Source organism: Centruroides sculpturatus, unplaced genomic scaffold (genome assembly GCF_000671375.1).
Source record: "Centruroides sculpturatus isolate CEXI.00-Female unplaced genomic scaffold, Cexi_2.0 scaffold625, whole genome shotgun sequence".
In the NCBI taxonomy this organism is placed as follows: Eukaryota; Metazoa; Arthropoda; class Arachnida; order Scorpiones; family Buthidae; genus Centruroides; species Centruroides sculpturatus.
Genome location: NW_019384830.1, coordinates 108,041 through 118,623, shown reverse-complemented (window position 1 = coordinate 118,623; position 10,583 = coordinate 108,041). Strand labels below are relative to the sequence as shown.

The 10,583-nt window shown below is 33.9% G+C and overlaps 1 protein-coding gene across 1 annotated transcript; it reads right to left on the bottom strand.

Moving 5' to 3' along the window:
- Nucleotides 1-1,020: 1,020 nt before the first annotated feature.
- LOC111630113 (COMM domain-containing protein 1-like) lies at nt 1,021-6,668 on the bottom strand. Its single transcript, XM_023374136.1, has 3 exons — nt 6,460-6,668; nt 1,605-1,895; nt 1,021-1,527 (listed from the first exon to the last, which is right to left on the bottom strand). Exons 1-3 carry the CDS (start codon nt 6,622-6,624, stop codon nt 1,423-1,425), a joined length of 561 nt encoding a protein of 186 aa, XP_023229904.1. The 5' UTR covers nt 6,625-6,668; the 3' UTR covers nt 1,021-1,422.
- Nucleotides 6,669-10,583: the final 3,915 nt, after the last annotated feature.

Below are 10,583 nucleotides of genomic sequence, written 5' to 3'. Positions count from 1 at the left end.
GCGAGATATAATACATTATTATTTGCTATTCTAAGATTTGTTCTCATCATTTTCTTGCAAAGGTTTTATAATTTTAATATTTTTTAAAAAACTTTTGTAACCCGAAGAGAGATTGAAACAATTTTTATATCAATCTAAAATACATTTCTGAATAAAAGTAATGAGTCTTGGTCTCTGATCAATACTGATTACGGAAAAAAACGTGTTATTTCATTAGTCCAAAATGAAAAGAAGAAAACTTGCATTAATTATACTTACTGAATAAAAAGCTAAGAGCACTAAAAAGGCCTATTTATTTGTTTAGTACAGTACAATATTACGGTTTTTTATTTTTGCATTTATTTACCCTATATATAGTCAAATCATCATAATGTCAAATGGTTTGATGCAGAAGGTCTAGTTTTGTTTGGAAGCAATGTTTAATCCGAAACTTGCGGATTTCATTGATTTGCTAGTTCTTTGGAAGAAACGTAATAACCAAAAACATTTTGAATATCTTGAATAAAAGTTCGTTATGTTGAATAAAAAATGTAACTCTCGTGTGTAACATGAGGATATACGTACAGGGATTTTGTACGGTCACAACTATCATTTGACCTACTGGGCAATTTTGTGGAACAGAAATCGTTAAGTGAGATCTGTGGGCCACCGGGAAAATCCAATATTAAATACTTTCGACGTGGCACAGTTTTTATATATCTCGGAACATGGATCTATGGACTTATCCTCCTTGAACTGACCTTCATATATGTATTTGGGAAATACAAAAAACCCAAAACGATTTAGAAAATTTCATAAAATTACATGTTGTGTTGCCTTCAAGTTGAACATTTAAGCAACGTAAGACCTATTTTAAAGCACGCAATGTCTCTGCCTGTAAACGGGCAAGTTTTAGTCAACAAAACAGGATTTTAAAAAGGATCTTATGTTGCTTAATTTACAAAAGTGAAAAAAAGGTATTTTATTTCCATATATTTTTATATTTAACAGAACAGAAGAATAAATAAATTTTAATCAAGGTTTTTATAATATAAAATTTTAATAAGCCGTCTTGTTTACTTAATTACTGGAAAAAAAAAATCAAAATTCTTCCAGTTAGTGTAATATTTTGCTCACACTATATTCACCAATGAATAAACACAGTATTCTTTTGAAAAATGAATTTGGTAAAGATATTTTACCATTCCATCCATACATATTATGTAGTAAATTATTGGAATATTTTATGAAATTATAACGATATTCTTAAATTAACAATGAGTGGCTCTCCCACTGATGATAATGAAGTGCATGTTGCATTCATCACAACAGCTACATCAAATAAAATCAGGTTTTACAATTTTCTTTTAAAAATGGGATTTGAGATTTATAATATAAACACATCACAATAATAGAACAATTATTAATTGGAATGTTTCAGAATTACTTTTTACAGTAATTATTCAAAATCAACTCTATTTCTTTTAGACTAGATACAATATCGTCCAATTTCTCCTTTTCGATTTCGAACTTTATAGAATGGGAAACCTAAAGATAACACTAACTCATTATAATTGATTTCTTTACTTTAAGAAGAGTAATGTAATTTATAAGTAAATCCTTACCTGATTTTCATCACATTTATTTTCGACTTCTAAATCGACGATTGCGATTGGCACATTAACATCGTTATTATCTTTTGTACAGCTTTTAAGATCCGTTCTCCAACGAAAATCTTTCAGAGTTTGGTTCCAGCAAGATTTAGCGACTAGACTAGAGTGGATTTTGGCTTTGTGAGTCTTCCAAAATTTCGACAAAATCTTCGATTGTTCGTTCGTGATTCCTCCCTTGCGTTTTACTTGCGATGTAAGGAAAGCTTCTAACTGGTTAAAATCCATATCGGAAACAGCCATACTCTAGGGGGAAAAAAAGATGAATAAATATGTCAAGCATTACAGGTGAGATATGACAAATAAATATTGTAAATTGCAACAAGGAACCACTGTATGACCAGCAGGAACAAAGAACTAATAATACGAAGTAAAATATGTTCAGATTTGTGTTATCTAATTATTAAATTCATTTATTTTCATTTTTGTACTAGTTGCAAAGATTCCAATATACAGTATTAAAAGTTTTAATATTTTGGTTCAAACAAATTCATTGTACAGATTGTTTAAGAAATTGAGAAAAATCACAAATATTTTTCCGTTATTCCTATATTGTACGTAAATTTATTCAAGTGATTTATCCTAAAGGTCTATTATTGTATATTAGCTTAATGAAAAATTCTTCTTTATTGCTTGAGATCCTATGTTTTCATGGAAAAAGTAACTAAGAGTTGATGAAAAGATGTGGTCTGGAAGATCACATAGTAGTACCCAGTTAAAGTAGTTAGGCCACTGAGCCAAGCACTGAGGGTAGGGGATGAGTTTAAAAACAATTGTAAATGCCAATAACGAGTAAAATTTGTATTAAGTCTGACCCCATTCATGATATGTTCCCAACTCCTTTAACCACCTTTAACCACCAAAATTTTCGGACGGCTGGATGGCCGTAACAGCCTACCGCTCTGGAAGACTTGGGATCAAACCGGACAGGTCAATAGACCCCAGGAATTTTTCAGAGAATGATGTGTACGGATATGTCAGGCGTTGTCCCTCACCATCTGGCCATTCCATTATGAGCCTGACCGAATCGATAATGGACTTGTTAAATAAAGTCCTCTTTGAGTCCACGGGGGAAAAACACCAAAATTAATAGCATCAATGCTCCAATATATAGAAATAACCCTGCAAAATTTCCTGGTTCTCCAGTCCTTAAGATATAATGTAAAATAGATACTGATATACACGATTTTTAAAGGATTTTTTCTTTACATTTCTGGGCTCATGGGTGGCCAAACACCGAGAAATGCAAAAAAGCTGGGTGGGAGAGTCAAAATTTGGCCGATCATCTTACTTTCCCTAACATATTCTATATCAGCGCGGAAAGTAAAGTTTAAATCATATTATTGCTATTAAAGAATGGAAATTACTTTTAGTTAGGTCAATATTTTTGCAAATACTAGGGCAATTTTCAAAATATAGCAAAACAATTGCATAAATTTTTAGTTCAGTGAACTAGTAGTACAATTCCAATAAGTTTTAAACAAATTCAACAATCACCGAATTAGCACTTTACTGCACAAACCTTAACAGATATTTCTATTTATTTACAAGAAGAATGAAAAACTTTATTGTATGTATATATCTAACGAAAATACCTGAGATAAAAAATATTGCACCAAGTAAAAATCCACAATTTAGATGACAAACTTCTAAGAAAAAAAAATTTAACTCTCTGGTAAAGATGAGCTTAAGCAGTGCTCGAATGGTACCCACAAGATTTTTACTATTGTTTCCTACATTTTGCTGTGAAGCGCCAAGCTTTATCAAAGAAAAACTAGGAAAAAATTTGTCTATCATCCAAATTGTCACAATTTTTCTGGATATCAAATTTTTTTTAAATTAAGGATTGTGCTATTACATCAAAACCCGTAATGTCGTCGTACAGTTCAGAATGCTTTCAATACGCCGTTAGTAAAAGCATTATAAGTTTTAATTCACATAAATTTGAGTTTTTCTTACTCTGGATAACATTTTCAATAAACATCATTCGTTTCGATGCAATTTTATTCTTACAAACATAAAATTAAGCAATAAAAGTAAATAGCTCTATGTGGAACCTCTGCGAGATTTGACCTATCGACCGGAAAGTTTCTCCAGCATCTCACTGATAACTGGGTCCAGAAAGCTCAAACTTTAAACTTAAGCTGAGAAAGGATTAAGTTTAAAATTTGAGCTTTCTGGACCCAGTAGTTTTTCCCCCTCTAAGAGTCTGCGGAGCAGATGAAGAAAATACAGATTTTTTGGCAATTTTTGCACTTTTCGATTGCTAATATTTTGGCAACTGTATAGAAAAATCTGAAATTTTGCATACTAAGAAAACCAGTATCTTTCAAACTAGATATTCAGTATTACTATAGGAATTTTGGGGACAGAGAAATTGACTCCCAAAAATCGGCAACTCTGATTTCTGTATGTACAGGTGTAGGACAAAATAATAGGAACAACCCTTTCGAAATGTGTTGTACTTCGACCGTCCAATACAGCTCCATCACGTGTCGCAACAGTCTGCCATCCACTGGTAATGAAAGGGAAGGTATTAGTCGAGCATTTGGCAATGTGACAGTTGCATGAGAAAATTCTGTTCCCAGCAAAGTGGTGTTATGTCCGACCTGTCTGATGTGCAAAGAGGCATGATTATTGGAGCTTGCCTCGCTGGAGCATTCATGTCTAGAACAGCCAACCTTATGGGTGTTTCAAGATCCACTGTGTCAAGGGTTATGAGAGCCTACACAAAACTGGGAAAGATGTCCTCTGCAAAGCAGAACAATGGGCGAAAGTCGAAGTTGACCAACCAGGATAGACGAGCATTGAAGAGGATAGTCACCTGAAAAAGTAAGACTACACTGCAACAGATAACTTCCGAGATGAACACCCATCTCCAGAACCCCGTATCCATCAAAACTATTCAACGAGAACTGCATGCTGCAAGCATTCATGGCCGAGTAGCCATCCCAAAGCCATTAGTGTTGTCGCAGAATGCTATGAAGCAACAACAGTGGTGCTGAGACCACCGAAACTGGACACGACAGCAATAAGAACAGGTCATCTGGTCTGACAAATCATCATTTATATTATTTCAGACCAACAGATGTGTGTTCGTCTGGAAAACACTGGCAGAGTCATTTCATGTTGACTGTCTGGTTCCTACCGTGAAGCATGGAGGGGCTCTGTGATGCTGTGGGGAGCGATATTGTGGTGTGGCTTGGGGCCACTCGTAGTCCCGAGGGAGAAGGTCAGAGGCGAGCATTATCGCAGTATTCTCGCAGATCATTTACACCCTATGCTTTATACTGTTTCCTGGAGAACATCCTTTATTCCAAGATGGCAATGTCCCTGTACACATGGCTTGCTGTGTTCATACATGGTTGGATGAGCATAATGATGAAGTGGAACATCTCATGCGGTGTCCTCAGTCCCCTGATCTCAACATCATTGAGCCTGTGTGGGGTTTTTTAGAGAACAAAGTCCGAGCTCGGTTTCCTCCTCCACGCACACTACCTGAACTCAAGACTGCTCTGCAGGAGGAATGGCTTTCTGCATGACCTTTATTTCTCAATCCCACGTTGGATACAAGCTGTAATTCAGGCCAATGGTGACCCAACTCCCTACTAATAAATATTTTGCATTCTTTCACATGTGTTCCTATTATTTTGTCTTATACCTGTATGTTTGTATATTCATTCAGTGACAATTTTACTCGAATACATTTACAGATAAAATATGCAATATTGATATAATATAAAATAATGTTCACTAAGCAAAATCATCTGTACTTCACTGTTGGCAGACAATTTATATCAAGATAGATAATTTAAATTTCCACAAATCCAATTAATAATTTTTTTCGTAATGTTCCCAAAACAATTTTTTTTTTTAATTTACAATGTTATATCTTTCACCATGAGAAAAGTGAGAATCAATTTCAGTAGGCAGAGTTCATAAAATACCTCATAGATGTGTTTGACATGATCAGAATAATAGAGCTGCGAAACTATTTAATTGAAACTAACTGTTTTACAAACTAACAAAAAGCTGCAGTTTGTATTTTCATTTTCAAAATAAACCTTTTGATATTCTACAATCTAGAAACTGTATTTTCAATCCTAAAATATTTATTCTCGTCACCTTTTTTTTAACAACAATGGTTTAACAATAATCTGAATTTAAATAATAAAATCAAGGAAGATTTAATTGGGGAATGAAAGACGACGTTGGATAGACAAAGAATTGATTAACTGATAGAATTTTTATTGATCTAAAGCAGGGGTGGCCAAAACGTGGCGCATTGGACGATTACAAGTGGCGCTTCAGTTAGTTCTGAGCAAAATTGCCAGATTTGGCTTTTTTGCGATTAAGAATATTATATAGAAAAATAAATTTTTTATAGTCTGTCTTGGCAAGTTCATTTGTTTTGTATAAAAAGTGTTCGAGTTATATGGCGCATCTGAACTCGTCTGTCAAAAAATTGGCGAATGGTATGCAAAAGGTTGGCCACCCCTGATCTAAAGCGTGATTTTATAAACTTTCATTTCAGCTTGAGCAAAGCCCATTGTATTAATTCCTTCGTGTTAGGTGCAAGTAGTTTTACTCCGTAGTTGTCCGCCAGAGGGCGAAGGGTAGTTATGTTCGATGGCTGTGTTTAGTATTAGGAAAGCTTGTGTTTTATCATTGGTTTTTAGTTCTTATAATTAAATACAATTTCTTCATATTACATTAAGCCGTACAACCATTTCATGCGTTAAAAATAACTCTGATATTTTCGAAAAATTGATTTAACTAAAGGTAACCTGGTCTTATTTCAGATACGTACCTTTATCAAATTTGCACATTGATGTCTTATCCGCATGAATTCTTCCTCAGACAAATTAGGATAAAGCTCATTCTTTAACAAATCATCAGTTATTTCTGCATCTTGATAATAAGTTTGGCGAGCTATTCCAGTTAATAAACCTAAGTAACTCCTCTCTTCCTCCATTTCTTCGTCACAAAAGCCATACCACGATAAGTTGTTGCCTCAACGCCATCTGTTAGCGTAAAAATACAGAATTTATAATTTTATTTTATTTCAAAGATAAATTATTAATAAATTAATATTAATACTTTATTTCATAAGCAATTAACTTACAATTTAAATAATGAAACGATATCTAAACATAAATTAATTTAAAAGAAGCGGAGTGATTCAATTCTCATAACTAATTTCTAAACTTGCCGTTCAAACATAATTATATTTTATGGCTTTAATATGTTCCTGTAATCTAAGTTTTAATATCAGTTTATAAGTTTATAAGATAAAATATTCTGTTTTTAAGTCCAACCTCTTTCGAGATTATTTTTTAACTCTTTCCGCCCTGTGGGCACTAAGAGGGCCTCTTATAGCAGGCCCCTTATGGGTTCGGCCAGGCCCACAATGGGGCAGCCGGGTGGTGAGAGAAGGGGACATATCTGGACGGACAACCCCCAAAAGATTTCTGGGGATTTAACGACCCGTCCGGAACGAACCCGGGTCCCCCAGAGCGGTAGGCTACCACCTTGACCGCTCGGCCATCCGGCCTGCAACCTCTTTCGAGATATGACACGACCTTTAACCACCAGAATTTAATAGCATCAATGCTTCTCATACACAAGCTATCATGCCAAATTTCGTTTCTTATAGACACCAACACATACACGGAATATTTTTTTTCGACTTGTTTGAGTCCAGGAGGTCTCAAAACCTGGAGATTTGCAAAAGTCTCTGAATTAAAGTTAACACAATTCCAATACTTCTCCAATACTCTATATAACAATCAGGAAAATAAAATTTAAAATGTTTAGAAATGCATTTAACTTATCGCTACAGAATATTTTGTCGTATTTACAAACGTTTAAACAAAGGGTTAAAGAAAGAAATGCCTTGTTGTTTACTTTCAAACAGAAAAAAATTTAAACAGGGCCATTTTCACTCGCACTATCTCAGTTAAGGGTTAAAACTCTTCCTTTCCTTCGCACACTTTTACACAAACAGTTAAAAATATTCTAGCTCGTTGCCCCGATCGCATATTTTGCAGAATATAAAAAAGTTAATACAGTAATTACTAGAGGTCGCCACCGCAACGACTAAAAAATCATCTACGGGACGCAGCGTTTCACTAATACAGAAATAATCCAACTTAAGCATTAAAACTTTAAAAAAAGTTGTAAAAAATTGGAATTGGCGATCCTTCGACGTCTTTAGGTTTTCATCTGTGAAGTTTACGTAAATGATTCGTCGAAGATGAATTCATTTCTGTGGAATCATTTACGTAAATTTAGTATTTATTTTATTTTTATGTATAATTTGTCTACAATTCCTTAGGAAAATTTAACTTTTTCTAGCCCAGATAGCGAAGAAGATAACCAAAAAGTGATAGAAGAGTTTAATTAAAATGGAAGCGAGAACTGGCAGAAGTTGACTGGAAAACGTAATGCAGAAAGTAAAAATGTTAGCTGCAAAATGAACGAGAAAAACTCGATTACTACCGAAAGACTGGAGACACGTGGTGCAGATTTGATGGCACTTTCGCAACAATGGAAAAGTGCCATCAGACCATTCTGTGCTGCATCGACTTCTAATGCTTCTAAACGACCTGTTGCAGATACCACAGAAGATCGAATTATTTGGCCTTCCTTCCGTTCTTCGTCTAACAACGTTGAAAATAATGCTGGCTGTTCTTTCACATTCAATAATTTCTGTGAAGTAGAAAGTTTGATACGGGAATAAAGGATCATTCACAATGTGTTATATAAGTGTAACTTTAAATCTATCGGAAAATGCTGCCTGAGGCGACATTTTCGGATACGTATTGAAACAAAATGTAGAACTAGTTAGCTTTGATAATTTTTCAATGTAAATACATCAATTGGAACTCCATTGCTACATACCTGTGTGAGACAGCTGGAAGCTGAGTTTTATAGTAATCAGGTTATTATCCACAGGGTGAATAACTGTTTGTCAATGAGTGTAATTCAGGTAATCCGACTCCTGATAATTTTAGTAGGCCGATTCCAGCAAAATTAAATACCAAGTGATTTTATGGGGGGCAGAGTCACCGTTGGGGGTACCCTACTCTGAATTCTGAAAGGAGCCAAATACTTTCATAGTTAGTATTTTTAATATTTAACAATACTTAATAAGAAGAGAAAGGAGGCAATAAAATTCTACATCTACATATATTCGACAGCATTTGCACTCCAATTTCATACTTCCAGAAGAGTAGTCCAACTAAAAAGTGTACGATTTTGCTAGTTACTTCAGCCCCTTATTCAGGAAAGAAAAATATGTACTCTGATCAATTAGTCTGGCTCATTTAGAAATATAGAGTACTTATTTAGGGCAGGGATAATAAAGGAATGATTCAAATATATTCAAATTCAATTAGGTCAAAATAATTTAACTACTAAACACAAATACTACAAAGAATACTACATATTTAATAAATTAAACTGATGCATTTTGTATTTAAAATAAATGAATTATAACAAAATACAAAAAGATTTTTAAAAAATTAATAAATATATAATAAATTTTCTTTCATTTAAATAAAAAACTAAATTAAATTTAAAATGCGGGAGTCGGAATCCACACATTTTTTTCCCACTCCACAGTCCTGCTTTCTAGAGCGTATGTATTTCTAATCACGGCTAGCCTCAATATATGGAACACGAAGCATTTTGCAACTAGGTACAGCATACTGTTATATACTGTAATTTGCATTATGATAATTTCTCAGAGAAGTGTTTTGTAGTTTCAAATTATTATTTTGCAACTTTTACTTTTCCAATTTGTTTTCATTCTCATTTTAACTTCTACCATTATTTTCAAGAAAAATTATTTATAATTTCAAAACAAAAACGTTTTGTCGAACAGTTATTCAATAGAAGGTTTATTTAAAAAGTTTTATCTCCAAATTCCACGTATTTGAGATTATTGTACCAGCGTAATCAAAATCATGTGATGCATCCTCTGTGTAGTCACAAACCTGGTGTTTCTGGTGCATTTGATTTTAGAGCAGGGCTGTGGAGTCGCGTAAAAATCTACCAACTCCAACTCCGGCTAAAACACCAAAACTCCACGACTCCGACTACACAGCCCTGCCAGGGCTGTAGAGTTGCATAAAAATCTACCGACTCCAACTCTTCCTTACCATCCAACTCCGACTCCGGCTAAAACACCAAAACTCCACGACTCCGACTCACAGCCCTGTTTTAGAGGTAAAAATAAACCATGTATATTTCTGATGACCTTTTGTTTAGGTACATTACTCATATATTCTCATTTTACTAACACCATTATCAAAAGTTTCAGCACAGTATTATAAAATGAAACTTCAATATCAAAATTTTTCCTTTTACACAGAAGTTGGTTGCTACTTATACTCATCTATTGTTTGCATTACAGTTCCAAATATTTGACTCCCTTCTCCAAAAAGATAATCTTAGAGCATATATTCAACATGAGTTTTTAAGAACTATGCTGATCTAGGCTTTGTAACATCTATCCATCCACGTAAGAAAGCAGGTGATAGGTGTCAGAGAAGTGTGTGCTTTAAGGTATGATATGGGTGGGTTACTGTTCTAAAAGATTCATTTTTCAGATGAGTGGGAAAATCTTGTTTTGCAAGTCTCAAACAATGCTCCTATGGCATTACACACAGCCTCCCTTGCAATCAGCAAAGACAAATTCAAACATCTCCAAAAGCTGAAAGTATTAACATTTCTAAAACAATCTTAAGTATGTTGGCCAGAAGTAAAAATGAGTTTGATACTTGTTGTTGATTATATTTGATAAATATGTGATTGTATAAATAGACAATGACAATGAGTTTAAAAAATTTCCTGACAACAATACAGTATAATAAAAACTTACAAATTTTTTTTGTAGTCAATTACTTCAAAATATGCATAAACCGCATA